Raw genomic sequence first — 16,436 nt, 5'->3', positions numbered from 1 at the left:
CCACATGTTTGTCACCTTATATAACTATGCTCTTATTGCTTAGCAACCATCATTTCCTCTGTTGTGCTTAACCTTTCTTGGCCATTTTACGTTAGATGTTTAGTTGTAACAGCAATGCCATAGTCAATTTATTACATTTAGGGAGAATTTTCTTTATATATGACAAACACTTCAATAGGTTCAATGACACATTAAGATTTTTGTAAAAAAAGATTTAATCCAGTTTTATACATTCACCCGTACAAAACAAAGATAGTACAGCAATAATGTGTCTTATCCTGGGGGTGCAGATCTGAGGGGACAGTCATTTACTTCACAAGGCACATTGTAGAAGCCTCTAATGAGAATTCCCACAATTAGATTTCCTAGCTCCCGTTAGAGGTTCTTGGTACAGGTTTAATTTGATATATTCAGTTTAGACAGGAGCCATCATTGCACCTTTATACTGTACCCCAAAACATGCATTATACTACCCCCCTCCCCCAATATCACACATTGTACAATTTGTCATGTAAACACACGGGGAGACTCTGCATTTGAACAATCACAGGATGGATGCTTAATATACACACACACAGATTAATAATTTGTAAAACATTTTAAACACTTTATATGTACAAATCAGAAAAGAGATTGTACTCAAGGACCCTGCCCTGTTTAAAAATCACTTTAATACTGATTTTTTTTAAAGCTCAGTTAGACTAAAGACATTCATCCAGCTGAATGGTGGGCAAAAAACGATTTGTTTATTTGTTTTCATACCCTAGAAAGAGGGACAACCCACCCCCCCCCCCCCCCCCAAAAAAAAACATTGCATTGGTTGTGCTTTAAAATAAATGTTAATATAAATTAAAAAAAAGTCTCCCTTAGAGAGATGAGACATTAACAGATAGTTTATAGATTTATTAGTGTTTTCATAGCAACACCTGGAGAGCCAGTTTTCCTATCCTTGTTGGACAGGTGAATGTCTAAAGCAAGGTTAGGCTGACTACAAGTCATGACAGTGACTTGTTTGAATTATAGCTTGCTTACAGTCCTAGGATGTACCATGCTTACAGCCAGTGTGTTAAAAAAAAAAGTAATATTTTTAAGAGTCAATTGGTTCTTGCATTTACACTAAGGTCCTGGACCTTTTCACAAACTGCTACTCCGATAGCAGTTGCTAGTTTAAACATGCACCCTCTGAATTCCTTGCAGCTACCAAGTGGAATTTAGATTTGGTACAGATTAACTTGCAATAGCAGCTCAGGAGTTTAGAATACATTCACGATGCATAAAGTGAAATCCAGACACGAGAACCATGATACAATCAGTACGTCTAACAAGGATCTGCATTGGAAGCCGTAAGGCTTAAGAAAACACTAAGGTTCTGTTATGGAGGCAGAGTGTCTGAAATGGGAATGCTACATCAACAGGCTCCAACAACCAAGAACACCGTAAAGTGTATCCACTAATACATTCTGACAAAAATAGAGAGATAGTCTACTTGGAGCCCATCAGTTAATTTCCAGCACATCAGTCTCAGAAAGGCCGAACTTGGTCTTCCACTTGTCAAACAGCTTCTGGAGGGAGTTGAGGTATATGGTGTGATAGAAGTCCACATCTTTCTGGGTCGGATTGTCTGTCTTTGGAACTGTGATTGGCTCACCCACTGCAGGGGAATAAAGATAAAGAGTTTTATTCAACAAACTGAATACAAGGGTCAAGTTAGGTCCACGTCAAGCCACTTCAGACAGGGTAGCTTATAGTAAGTATGAGATACAGTTGCCATCCAGACACAATCCAGCAATGGAAACAGCAAGATGGGAGATAGGAAATACTTACAAAAGTTAATATTCTACACACTATATTAGAGAATACCAAGTAAGAGACCGTTGTTCATGTGAACATGCCATGACTTTAGGTTCTGCTAAAAATCAGCCCTAAATATAATTTTATATCAGATACGATGTGCAGTGTAAGATAGTTACTCCATCCTGCCAATTCATCACCTCCACTTCATGGATATAATGCTTGTGTAACAGCCACCTCCAGTCCACCCTTTATTTTCAGGTTTATAAAAATCTGTTTCCCCCAAATTAATGCATTTGCTGGCAAATCTACAAGCATAGTCCATAGATAAACAATTTAAAGAGCAGATAATTAAGAGAAGACAGGTAGCCTTTAGGCTCTAGCACACTCCATATTGTATATTACGGGAACAAGCAGTAAAGTTGCCTATAGTTTTGTGAGCTTTTTATCTGCTGTATTAAACAGCTCACTTTATGCCAAGTGTAATAGTTGATTGAAATTCAAGTTGCACATATTTTATGCCAACTAGGTCGTTACTGTGAGATCATGTCAACATACCGATAGTCGTAATCGGCTTTGCGTAAGGCACCAGACCCCAGCTGTCCTCTGAGAAGAATCCACATCCATGGAAGACACATGGAGCAAATCCCACATGCTTCTGAAACTTCTTCTGTATCCATCGTCCCCAGGAGCCTTCTTCAAACACCATCTGCTTATAGGCTTCATTTTCACCAAATGAATAAACGGGAACAAGATCAGCTCTACAAAATAAGTAGAAATAAACTAAGAGCCAGATACAAGGGAATCAATTCCACTTTAATGACAATAGTTCATGGCCATGTACAGCTATGCCAAGTATGTTTACAATGCAGATTTTCTTACAACTTAAGCTGCTATTGCAGCCTGCAAAGAATCCCTGTAGTGTACCTGGAGCCCTCTCTGCTAACAAGAGCACCCACCAAGATAGACTTCTTTATCAGCTAGTGCAGGAGGAATGAAGAAAGGCTCCAGTTTTCAATCTCTACAGAAACAGAATGGAGCTCTGGCATATTACCAATAGCAATACTAATACGAGCAAGTCCTTGCTTACTGGTGTCTGGGATGTTTCAGTTCCTACATGGAATTTAGGAGGTAATAAGAATGCAGGGCAGTGTCAGTTCTGTGGCCAGGTCTATCCAGCTATAGTGATGTCCTGAACAGTTCGCCGGGAACCTGTCCACCCCCTATTTGGCATCATTGATTAAACTTTGACCCTGTACCTCACAGTCAGCAGACACATTCCATCCAATCAACAGCATACCCTCCCTCCCAGACCCTCCCACCTCCATGACGAATAGGGGCGGACCGAACATCATGTGTTTTCATGAACACGCTATGTTCGCTGGCGAACGGTTCGGGACATCACTACTCAGCTTAAATATCCAATACATTGACAGTTCTAGGGCAGTGATGGCTAACTCACACCATAAATTCTTTCTGGACTACATTTCCCATGATGCTCAGTTAGCTTTTAGACTCTAAACGCTAGCTGAGCATCATAGGAAATTTAGTCCAGAAAGGATTTATGGTCTCAAGGTTAGCCATCATGGAAAAGATAAAAAAAAGTAGTTACCCATGTTGCAAAGCAATCTTGACAAAGCCTTTCCTCTGTTTTAGAGTGACAGCGTTTTTCCCTGGCACACAGTTAAGGGATTCAGCAGCTCCTCCGACAACGATAACGACGGCATTCCCCGTGCCGTTTTTAGAGAGAATATAGTCAATGGTATCTCTGCTCACTGGACATATCCCTAGAGGGGAGAAAGACAAGTAGATCATGAATCTGCAGTTTAAAAAAAAAAAAAAACAAAAAAAAAACACAAAAATAAACGCAACAAGAGTTAACAACCCCTTTTCTTGGGGATCAGGAAAAAAAGTTGAGAAACTTTAACACTTCCAGAGGGTCCTAGAGAAGGTATAGTCACTTCAATCTTAAGATTGGAATTTATGAAGTATTTGATGTCACTCACAGCGATTGACTTCTGCTCCTGTATGGGAAGTAGTCAGAGGCTGAAGTGCAGGGATAAGGTCTCTATAATGGGAGGACTGGACTGCCGAGAGGGATCAAAGCACTGGCTTACAGAAAAGTAATGATTTCCTTCAATTTTCTCCCCTATATACAAAGGAAGCTCGGTAATCCATTTTTAAAGGTAGATTTTGTATATTTGTTATAGTGTCCCTTTAATAAAATGCAAAGTGGATTTTAAGGCTCACTTCACAAGCCAGAAATAGCTGCAGTTATTTATCCTCCAAGGCATTAGTCCAATCATGCCAGTCTAGAGCATTCCAATGGTTGCTTTGTCAAGGTCAGGTAGCGGTATCAATGGTCTGCATGGTACCCAGCATGCTGTGCCTTTATAAATCAGATTAAATAGTTACATTATTGCTGCTCCAGAATTTACATTAGAAATAAAGACAAGCAGACTAGTATAGCACTAGACCGATAGAAAGGACTTCAAGGATAAAAAATAAAATACCGCTTACCTCCTGACATTAAGTAGTCCCTCAGAACTGGCAGCCGAAAGTTCCCGGCTAGCGTTGCAAGATAAGGTTTTATTCCAGGGAATTTTTTGGAGACGCCAGTGGCTTCCGTGCCAAAGTTACAAAATGCTCCCAGGCCCATTATGCCATGCGGGTGATATCCAAATATATAGTTCCTGCTAGGGAGCAGGTTGTGAGTTTTAACCAGCTGATGGGAAGAGAAACATGGATAGTTAGATTTTCACTAGACACAAGGAGTATCAGACAGAATTGATTTCTGTTCAGGTATTCATGACATTAAGTGTAACAGGATTTGTTAAATGGTCACAAAGTGTTAGCAAGGGGTGGCAGAGTGCTTGAGATGCTTTACCAAGCCAATGCCAGTGGCTGAGTTACCCATTGGTTAACCCCATTGCAGGTTTAAAGGTCGTTCTGTGAATGTAGTGCATAACATTACAATGTCACAGGTTTTGAACAATCCTGTAGACTAGGATGTCATATGTGCCCTTTGGTCATGTTATGGCCTGCTGACACCTGCTTTTATTACCCATATCAGCTGTACCAGAGCCACGAGAGGCGAAGGCCAGCATTGTGCAACATCTTAGGAATCTGCTAAGAGTCAAAGTCCTAACAAACAGCTTGCCTGTCTGAAGTGAGCCACACGCATTACCTTATGATGCGTCAGGTATAAAATCTCCTCAAAAATGCAGTTCTAGACTTCCGAGTAGGCACACACTAGCCCTGTGTTCAAACTCCCATCACTCTTTGATGACTGCACTTTAGTACAGTAGGGCAGCCTCTGTATGTTTCAGAATAATTATATAGAGTTGCTTGTGCGACATCCTGTATCCCATTGCTGGGCTTTAAATAAGGAGTTTGTTTCACTGCATGGCCATAAGGGGTAAAACCAGGGAATACCTTTGTGAGTGCCAACCCTGTGTAAAGTTTATATAGGGTGACTTGAGTTGGCCCATGTAAACATCCCGGTTTAGAATTTTTCCAAACACACAATACCGGATCAGATTAAGATTTTGTGAGTGATTTATATACTGAATGAGATTCTTTACAGCTAAGGGAATAGACACCCACACACTGTGCTGGAATACTGGATTTCGGCTACTGGGTAGAAATGAGGACAAAGTGTGACTTTGACCTCAACTATCTTTCCTTGTTTCTTATCAAGACCAATGCCAGGGGAACACAAGGCAGCTGTATTTGTTTTGCAACCAATTATGCAGATTAAGAGGCTCATCAAAACCAAAGCATCACGAGGGCACGAGTTACATATTGGGGATTGAATGATATAAGAGGCCAGTTTAGATTAAATTTATTTTTTCAGCATTTGCTCCATTAGCTTTAGGTGGAGAAAGCATTTTGGTTTTTATACAGTATATTTATATTTACCATAATCTACAACCAAATTTGCAACAGTCCAAGGGGAGATTGAGACCCTGTCCCCTGAGAGTTAAGAATTACATTCCTATAATGCTCAGACAGAACGGGAATTCTGGGAAATTGAATTCATAACCCATGTATTAAGTAAAGTCAGATATGGCTTTGCCTACACCAATACCAGCACAGCACGATGATATGTTTGTTAACAGAGTTTGTTAGTACGAATTGGTTAATTATTCAATTTCCACAAAGGCAAGGAAATAACTAGACCTACCCTTATTGGAAAGTAGTCTCGGAAGTACCGCCAGACGGCCCAGTTACGAACCCAAGTCGATCGCCTCCCACCTAAGAGAGGAGGTTACAGATTGGTTTACCTTTTTCCCCACAGCAACAGAGAATTGTGATTCCTTGTGGGCCTATACCATATCAATATCTGCCTTTTGGGAAGGGGGTATGCTGGAGAAATGACAGTCTGCATCCTTTGGCTAGAGTGTCATGGGATATGGGTCAACCCATTTTTTGTATGAATCTAAAGGCAAGCGTCTGATGTAGATAACAGTTAGAAGTAAGCTCATGTGAATAAGCCAAATAATTCTCTAAGCGCATCTGTAAAGGATAGCGTCTTATTAAGACGACATGAACCGAGCAACTAGTTGTCCACATCCTCAAAACTTGTGTCTCCCAATTCATTCAAATGCCTTCTAATCCAGAACTGGGCACATCATTACCTGTGAATCCTATTCAATGACTGAGACTCAACAGGTAAATCCCTGGCAACCCATTAGTCTAAATGTAAATAATATAATTAAAAAAAAAAAAAAAAATCTCTAATGAAGGTTTTATTTTTTGCATGTGTATTGGTTAGCAAGATAACCCAAAACACTTACCTTTATTGGGGGTCTGCCAATCAATCACCAGCCATGCCAGGTACAAAGCTGCGATCAGCCAGCAGTCCGTACAGAAGACATATGCAAGGATTATTGTACAGGCAACACCTGTTAGAGACAAATACAAATGCTTTGAGAATACAGAATTAAATTTAAAGGAACACTGTAGGCTCAGTAACAGATGTTTATTCCTGACCCTATAGTGTTAAGCCAGCTATTTAGCCCCCTTGCCCCCCTTAAGTCTAGTAAAAACCTGACCTCATTTCTAGTGATGCACAGGTCTACCAGCGCTGGCACTGACATTTAATGTGGATAAGTGCAAGATAATGCATCTTTGACGTAAAAACCCAAGGGCAGAGTACAGAATATTTGATAGAGTCCTAACCTCAACATCTGAGGAAAGGGATTTAGGGGTGATTATTTCTGATGACTTAAATGTAGGCAGACAATGTAATAGAGCAGCAGGAAATGCTAACAGAATGCTTGGTTGTATAGGGAGAGGTATTAGCAGTAGAAAGAGGGAAGTGCTCATGCCATTGTACAGAACACTGGTGATACCTAACGGAGTATTGTACGCAGTACTGGAGACCCTATCTTCAGATGGATATTGAAACCTTAGAGAGAGTTCAGAGAAGGGCTACTAAACTGGTTCATGGATTGCAGGATAAAAAAAACAAAAACAAAAAAAAAAAAAACTACCAGTAAAGGTTAAAGGATCTTAACATGTATAGCTTGGAGGAAAGACGAGACCGGGGGGGATATGATAGAAACATTTAAATACATAAAGGGAATCAACACAATAAAGGAGGAGACTATTTAAAATAAGAAAAACTACCACAACAAGAGGACAGTCTTAAATTAGAGGGACAAAGGTTTAAAAAATAATATCAGGAAGTATTACTTTACTGAGAGGGTAGTGGATGCATGGAATAGCCTTCCAGCTGAAGTGGTAGAGGTGAACACAGTAAAGGAGTTTAAGCATACGTGGGATAGGTATAAGGCTATATACTAACTATAAGATAAGGTCAGGGACTAATGAAAGTATTTAGAAAACTGGGCAGACTAAATGGGCCAAATGGTTCTTATCTGCCGTCACATTCTAGATTTCTATGCCCCTAATTTGTCTCCTTGGCTGATATCAGAATGGATAATGTCAACCCAAAGGAGACCATTGAGATATTCAATTCTGAGGATCTCAGCCAAGGAGGGAGGGAGAGAAAGCCAACCACCACCCTGGCCAATCAGAATCTCTTCAGAGATGCATTGAATCAATGCATTCCTATGAAGCAAGGTCCATGCAGAGTGTGCTTAATGTCAGTCACACTGCAGTACCTCTAGTAGCCATCTCAGGAGTGGTATCTAGTGGTGTCCCTAGACACTAATATAAACACTGCATTTTCTCTGAAAAGAATTTAAAAAGCCTGCAGGGACTGACTATACACCCCAGAACTACAATAAGTTGTAGCTGTTACAGACTCCATGAGGTCTAGGTTATGCGAGTCTTCAGCATTTTCCATCCCAACCATCGGACTACATTTCCCATAATTCTCCACTAGCCAATAGATATATTTATACAGACCTGAGCCAACAAGTCTCTTTAATTCAATGGAGGACAGTTTGCATGTAGTGGCAGTAGATTCTGAAAACTCACCCATTGCAAGGAAGCTGAGGACCCATTGTAACACTGAGATGATCTGGAGGTGTCTTTCAACCTTAGATTTGTTGAGCCACGATAAAGAGGGAAAGTCCCGTACTGCAGACAGGACACTGGAGCCGGTCCCTGGAGGAAGAGATGGACAGGAGGAGGATTATTTGCCACGTAGCAATATAGTCGCAAGCATTGTACAATATGAAGTGCTGTTACAAATAAGCAAAGTCCAGGGAGGTCATGAAGATCCCATGTGCCAACCAGACATGTTTACAAGGGTAAGATTGGGTTTTCTAGCAACAGATGCCCACATACAGGATGAAGTCATGTTCTGACATCACATGGCATACCATTGAAAGAAACAGATAAACTGCTTACAATGTAGTCAAGCAAGCATACAAGTCAGTTAAATATAACCATCGATAACTGACACTCGATATCTATTGATTATGTCACCTTCATAGTTTACAGAAGGGAAAGGGGTGTGAATGAATTGAATTTTTCATTTAGCGGTTCCTGATCCAGGGGAAAGGGACATCAATGCGATATTTGTGGCATCTCAAAGCTGCAGATATTTCAGGCTCTGAACCAGCCTTTCATCCTGTGGATCATCCAACATCCAGATGCAGAAGAAAACGTGTGGTGACTGGGAGAGGCGAGTAGTTAATCAGTATGTTACAAGGTAGATGGCGATAATTGGGGTTTACATTTTTTTTTTTTTTTTTTTAAACAATCACCTCTCAAGTTTACCTATTTAGGAGGGACAATCCCGCTGTCTTTTCTAGGAGCTCCATATTGTTTGTGTGGGAGTATCAGAGCTCCACAGCAATAATACGTCTTTAAACGACAGTAAAGATACATTGTTCCAGGTTACAATCGTTGTAACAATCAGTACAAATTTCTCAGAGCAGCTCAGTCTGACCACACACACACTAAAATTAAAGTGGCTCTTTTTTCAGTCAAAATGTTGGGACGTGTGAGCTGGCCCAGACCCAGCAGTACAGTCTGGCTTTGTCCCCTGTCCCCAATATGGGGGTTTTCAGGATAAAATCCCTGATTTGTGGTCTTATCCTCTAGACCTCCCCCTACTTCCTTATACAAGTCCCAGTGAGAGAATGGATAAACCCACTTCTATTCATTTTAAGTGACTGATAATATACAGCGGTTTAGACTGGTTTAATGAAAGCCTTAAAAGCTAGGACGGGCTGCAATATCAGCCAGATTTGTAGCTCGAGAGGATATCACTAAAGAAGGCATTTAAATATAAAGATATATACTGTAAGGACATTATATACTGTAAGTTGAATCCATCCAGTAATCTTTACCCTCCTACGTGTGCCCAAAGCACTCAGAGGGTTAATATTATACAGTGACAGGAGAATCCCCTATGGTCTCGGTATAATGAGCCAAGCTCTGTATTAGCACAGCCTGCGCGTAAAGGGCCATATTGTGTGTCAGACGGCTGTTTATTTCATGAGGTCTCATTATCTGGAGGACAGTGTATAAATATTTATATCCTCAGATACATTGCCCACATGCTTAGCAACAGGTAAGCAATACAGATAGAGAAGGTTTCATGAGTTTAGCCAAGACACCATGAACAAGTAAACTTACAGTCATGGCTTCCAACCTTCAGTGTCCCCGTAAACAAGGAACATGTACACCCACCCTCCCGCAGCATGGCTTTCAAATGAAAAGTACACCCAACAGTCTGGGGGCTTATTCCCTAGACAGCGAGGTGATAACATTTTTAATATAGTACTGGCATAGGCAACCTTTGGCACGACATCCCCCATAATTCTCTTACACCAATAATGCTGGCAAAGCCTCATGGGAGGTGTAGTCCAAAACATCTGGAGTGCCGAAGGTTGCCTTTGCCTGATTTAGTACTTTGACCTCAACGTTTTGGAGGAATGTTTTAAATTCTGCATGTGTCCTCCATTCAAAGCGTCAGTGTGACCAGTGAAGGAGAAGCACAGTGCGCCGCCGCCCTCCCGCCAGTCACTCCATGTAGCGGAGTGTTTGGACGAGTGATGGATGGAGATCCTTCATTGCGGTGCGCACGTCCATGCTACAACAGGAGGCAAAAGCTGCAGAAGGGGTGGGAGGGAGGATTAAAAATAAATTAATGTAAGCAAGCTTTTAGGGTGGCAGGTTGTGGCATTAAATGCTTATGCCAGGTACCATAACCACTGCAATCATTTGAGGTGGTTGTAGTGCCTGGAGTCTGCACGTGCAGCATTTTTCTATGAAATCCAATTTTAGTGGCATTTTATTTAAGTGCCCATTTCTTTGAGAAAGAGGTACGTTCTAAAGAAAGCACCAGGTAGGTTCTGTTACATTAGCTGCACTGAGCCAATGGCCGGTGCCATCACCACCCTAGGTCAGCGACCCTGTGACAGTTCCACAGTCAAGCCTTTCGTCCCGTGTCCTTTAAAGGTTTCATCACCAGAGAGAGTGATTTGAGAAGAAGTCATTGAATTAACTGACAGGTTTATCAATGGAATTTGGATTAAATAGTTGCCTTCCGGGTTTGATCGGCCTCTGTTCACCATTTAGCAAATAAACTCACTAAAAGGGGAAGACCGTGCTCCTGCCAAAATACACAAATACAGCGTGAGGAACCTTGAGAAATGCCTAGAAGCACATTGTTTATACCACAAGTCAGTTAGCATTTATTGGGTAAATGATAGTTCAGGTCATTATTAACGATAGATGACAAGGGCACATACTATGTGATACGCCCCATTCCCTGGCTGGATAATGAACCATGGGGCATTAACTGGAATTAGGAAATGAGCCAGACTGGTTCAGGTTGGACTCCAATGAAGTGCGCACATACACAGCTATTTAAATACAGCCTGTAAGGTATTAAAGGGCCCGCTATACAGCCAGGAACAGTTTTTTTCAACACGGCTGGATACAAACAGAATTAGATCACCAATAAAGTTAGATTATGATAATCACAATCCTAATGGCAGAGGGCAGGTCAATAGCCAAGCTGTGACTTTCTTTAAGTCAGCAATGCGGAACTAGATTTAAAAAATAAACCACAAACGACTTTCTTGCAGTTGAGATTAGAGTGATAGGAGTTGGATTCTTACTTGGATCAGGTGTATGCACCCTTCTGCACTCCAGATGCTCTGGACTACATCTCCCTTGTTGCTTTGCAAGCATTTTGGATGCAACAGCATTATAGGAGATGTAGTCCACAGCATCTGGAGTGCAGAGGTCGCCTACTGGATATCATGGCTCTGGTCACCTTGCCTGACCAGGAAGTTACCAAGAAAGTGTCAGCATTGATTGGGTCTCCCCAGTGGGTGTAGAGCAGGTAACCTTAGCACCAGTTTGTTTGGTTTATAGGTTTAAACATGTGCAGATTGCATGGAGCAGCATGCCAGCAGAGGTGGTAAGACGCAGGTCAGTCATTTTACTTTACAAACACATCACAAGAAAAACTAAAAACACACCCCAACTTTTCACAAGTGAAGAAGCAGAGAACACGATATGTATTGCCTTTGTGTATTGACAGCCATGAATCCTAACAGTAGCTGGGAGTGAGAGGCCCAGATATCACCCACACCTGCAGTGCCCAGTACCAGGATTGGGCAATGTCTCACCTGCAGTAATAAAGTCACATTCTGAGACAGACAGGTGCAAGGTATAACCCAGCACTGTGGGTGTTAATGGCAAGCTGCACACCCACCAGTCAGGTGCCATGTTTGGTGATGTGCCACAATGCCCTCCCCTGTGTACAATAATCTCAGCTATGAAATCCACACTGTTAAATGGCTGCTGGGAGCCAACAAGTTGGAGATTAACCCCTCACATGCCAGGCCCATGGTTTGCTGCCCACACTGAGACATGGACTCAGAATATAGTCACCCAGGCTCTGACTACCTGTACAGGTCAGGCGTGTCCCAGCCACAAGGCTTGGAGGGACCCCCTTATAATTACCTGGCTTAAGTCAGACAACCAGATGGATAAGCAGCAATAGAGTGCAAGCTCTACAGGAGAGCAGTGGGCAAGAAATGGAGCTTTGTACCAGAGGTGGAGGGAAATATAAATCATGCATACAAGGTTTCACATTTGGGGTCCCTCTTATAGTCCTACAAGGTGACAAGGCACTCCAGTTGTCATGGACTACAATTCACATAATGCACAGCCAGCCTGACAATATAGCCTACAAGGAGTCTATAGGCAATATAATAGATTTTGTTTATAGAGGACCTTGTAGGGTTTAGTTCGGTGACAGTAAGTGGTCACAAACACACTGTATCAATCCCAATCCCAGACAGGAGATCGACCCCATTAAAACCCAAAAGGCATTATGTAAACCACCAGCAGACCCTATATAAGCTAGCACTAAGGGGGAACTATTCAGCCATTATATAATGTATGTGCAAGAGGAATACATCGCTGTGAATGTTAGGGGGTTAATGATTAAATGAGGATCTGCTGATTAATTGTGGATACTGTCAAGAGATACAAAATAGCAATCCATGTATGGCCCATTACTGTGATGACAGGTGGGTACTTACCCCTCAGCACTCCAGAATAGGCAGCAATGATGGTCTTCATGGTGTTATCTGGGAGAACTGCTTCGCAATCACTGCCTAGACCAGCTCTGACAGCAAGCTTCTGCTCCTGCCTTATATAGCTCCCAGCCCAGGACTCAACCAACAGCCAGCCCAGGGGTGGGGGGGAGCAGGGGCAGGGAGCAGACAGGCAGCCTCTGGACTACAGGGCAAGTACTGGTGGCAAACAGACATGGGCAGATGGCCAGGATGTGCTGCCAGGGACCTGTCTGGACATTAATTACTACAGATGGCTGGGTATTATAGAGAGTGCCTGCACCAGGTGCTCCCCTGGCAGGATCTGAGACCCAAATCTGCTGCATTTACCTGCTACCCCTCTCTGCTGGGTGATGGGTGATGGGAGCATTAAATATTGTTTGATACTTTTGTGTGTTGGAGGTGGGGGGGGAATAAGGAGGGGTTAATCAATGAATCAATGTAATTATTAGGTAGAGCCACCGTTACACAATGAATAATAATAATAATGAATTAACAAAATAATAATAATTGTCTGAGGTTCTCTGTGATCTGGACAGGACTAAGTTACCCAATCACCATGAAACATGTCTAATCAGAGATCGATATGGAATTGTCATTGAATTTACATTTTTAGGTAAAAAAAATAGCTGAATTGGTTAAAGTAATCTCTGTTTTCATCCTGGCTATTTTAGCTCTGGATTTGAATGTCACTTCAAATTTACTTTGCAGACTTTGCATCCTACACAATTCCCACCTTAGTGAATAACCCTGTCGGATATCATGTCTGCTCCGAGTTCTCGTATGTGGTACCCCCTGACAGTACTTTCTGGTAAAGAAAATCATCGGCTTCTCGTCTGGACCCCCAAAATAAATACCGTCACCTTTCTGGATGCCAACTCACTCTCCTATTAACCCTCACACTGCCGCCTATAGTATGGTTAATAGGGGGTCTACGGGACTCAGCTATTACATATTTATTTATTTATTTATTTGATTGCTTTATTTCTATTTTTAGGTATTTTCCTGCTGGCTGCTGTTGGTCGAATGGAAATGTTACACCAGTTAAAGGAACACTATAGTGACAGGAATACAAACATACAAAACTGTGAAAACACAGTTTAGCCACCTGACCCCCCTGTCATCAAAGTAAAAGGTCATTTTACCGACTTTTTTCCCGGCGCCACACTCCGGCTCTGCCTCCATGGCTGAGATTTCCTCCCTGGACAATCAGCATCTCCTCATAGAGATGCATGGAATCAATGTATCTCTACGAGAAAAGTTCAGTGTCTCAATGCTGATGGTGCATATTGTGCAGCACTGACCCAGGAAGCACCTCTGGTGGCCGTCTGAGTGTCTGCCTCCAGAGTTGTAACTAGCCAGCAATGTAAACACTGCTTTTTCTCTGATATTTCTTGTCACCATTGTAGGTGCTGGATAAACCGCCTAAGGTGTAACTCCTGTTCACAACCATTTATCAGAAAATAATACCCAATGATCTATTAGACAGCAAGTGAACAGTCAGTTCTTGAATTTCATGTAATGGAAGCAGGAAAAATGTGCAAGAAAAAAGATCTGAGTGACTTTGACAAGGGCCAAATATTGATGGCTAATGGACTGGGTCAGAGTATCTCCAAAACAGTAAGTCTTGTGGGGTGTTCCCGGTATGCAGTGGTTAGTACCTATCAAAAGTGGTGCAAGTAAGGACAACCGGTGAACGGCCGTCAGTTTCATGGTCAGTTTTAGCCCAACCGTTCGTCCCGGTGGGGTCGTGGCTCCAGGGGGCACTTTGACAGGGATGGCATTTTTTTATCTCTATAGATATATGCGATTCCGGGCACGGGCAGGCTTTTCCACTAGCAACAGCAGGAATTGTCCTCTCCTCTTGTGAGCTGCGAGAGCGTTGTCATGGATTATCATGGCAATGCTGTTCCGGAGCATTGCCATGGCAACCCACAGCCAAGCTCTCACGGATCAAAGGAGGGGTAGATTAGACTTCTGGGCCCCCTTTGCTATCCTCCAACTCCAGTGAGCTACCAGCTCACCAGGGTCCTCCACCTAAAGTGACTTCAATGGGGACGTGAGCATCAGGACAAGACTATGCAGCAATGGAAGGTTGCCTGGTCTGATGAATCACGTTTTCTTTTAGATCAGGCGGATGGCCGGGTGCGTGTGAGTTGTTTACCTGGGGAAGAGATGGCAGGTAGTACTATGCTCCAGGGAATGTTCTGCTGCAAAACCTTGGGTCTTGGCATTCATATGGATCTTACTTGGACACGTACCACCTACCTAGAGATTGTTGTCGACCACGTAACACCCCTTTATGTATAAATGAAGTAATCTCGGACCATCCTGCACCACTAAGAAGCAAAAATGTGAAGACTGTTCACAATATTTATCAATATCCAGGTTTTGCACGGAAACTGGTTCAATGTACATGAATGGACTCAATTGTCCATCGGCTTTCATAAGCTCATATATATTTTAATTCCGAACCCCAATCCCTTAGACAAGAGGATGGGTGTTATGGTGGCTGCGCGTCACTGTGTTCATTGTAAAAAATGTGACATTTTGTGTTTAAGATGCGAATCTTTAGTATGGGTTTTGCATATGCAAATTGCTGATTTTAAGCCAGGTGCTTTATTTTACAGAATGAGCCCACTCAATGTAAAAAACCAAACAAAACAGATTTACTATTAGTAACCTTTTGAATTGCATATCTGGCGGCAGTATTTTCCACATTCAGGTTAAATTTAGACTTTTGTGATGAACCCCTTATGTTTCTTTTACCTCCCTCCACTCACTCTCCCCGATCTATCCATACTTTTTTTTAATAAAGTTTTCCCCTTTTTGCCCCATCAGGCCATTGCAAGGCCATCCTGCTGTTAATTTTTCTACCTGACTGCCACCGCTACAAAGAATTATTTTACCTGCGCTTTACTGTCCTGTTAAATGTGAATTTACAAAGCAAATGGCTTCATATTTAAAAGCAAAAAACAAAATGGAGTCATGTTTAATACATATACTTAGTGCGACATCATAGAAGGAGGTTTCATTAATAAATTCAAAACCATGATTGTGAGGACACTAAATACTAGACTTGCGATACATCCAGATTCTTGGGCCGTTGGCGATTTGTCCAAAATCCTAAACTCCCAAACATTACATGGACAAATCATGAAACAAGCAAAACAGACAATGGACGAACCGATTTGTTTCATGATTCGGAGTTCGATCCATTGCGCCACCCCAAAAAATGATAATTGATGGGGATAAAAAAAGATGAATGGTTAGGGGACATCTACTAAATGTTGATTTATTTATTTTTTTTCTAAACAAATAGCCAATAGAGAGAATAAAAGAGGAGCAGTAAGTAAATATATATTCACATATTGTATATTTAATAAATAATATATTTATATGTAAATATAGATTTGTCTGCTCCTCATTTTTCCCCCCACTATTGGTTCTTTGTTTTCACTTGATCTGTGAACCAAATTGTGGGAAATGCGCCTTCGTATAATTTGCCTTATCCCGATTTACCAATTTTCACACTATTCTGTTTTGTCCGAAAAAAACTTTGCGAAACAATTCATGAACAAAATTCATCTGAACCAAAACACTACGTGGACGAAACCAGAATCA

The 16,436-nt window shown here is 41.8% G+C and overlaps 1 protein-coding gene across 1 annotated transcript; it reads right to left on the bottom strand.

Moving 5' to 3' along the window:
* Positions 1-1,178: 1,178 nt before the first annotated feature.
* DGAT2 (diacylglycerol O-acyltransferase 2) lies at positions 1,179-12,878 on the bottom strand. The gene is made up of 8 exons (XM_063432205.1): positions 12,780-12,878; positions 8,242-8,370; positions 6,591-6,698; positions 5,978-6,048; positions 4,312-4,516; positions 3,404-3,578; positions 2,350-2,552; positions 1,179-1,651 (listed from the first exon to the last, which is right to left on the bottom strand). The coding sequence occupies exons 1-8, from the start codon at positions 12,817-12,819 to the stop codon at positions 1,497-1,499; spliced, it is 1,086 nt and encodes a 361-aa protein (XP_063288275.1). The 5' UTR covers positions 12,820-12,878; the 3' UTR covers positions 1,179-1,496.
* Positions 12,879-16,436: the final 3,558 nt, after the last annotated feature.

The sequence above is a fragment of the Pelobates fuscus genome, chromosome 1 (assembly GCF_036172605.1).
Source record: "Pelobates fuscus isolate aPelFus1 chromosome 1, aPelFus1.pri, whole genome shotgun sequence".
Lineage (NCBI taxonomy): Eukaryota > Metazoa > Chordata > Amphibia > Anura > Pelobatidae > Pelobates > Pelobates fuscus.
This window is presented reverse-complemented; position numbering and strand designations above follow the sequence as displayed.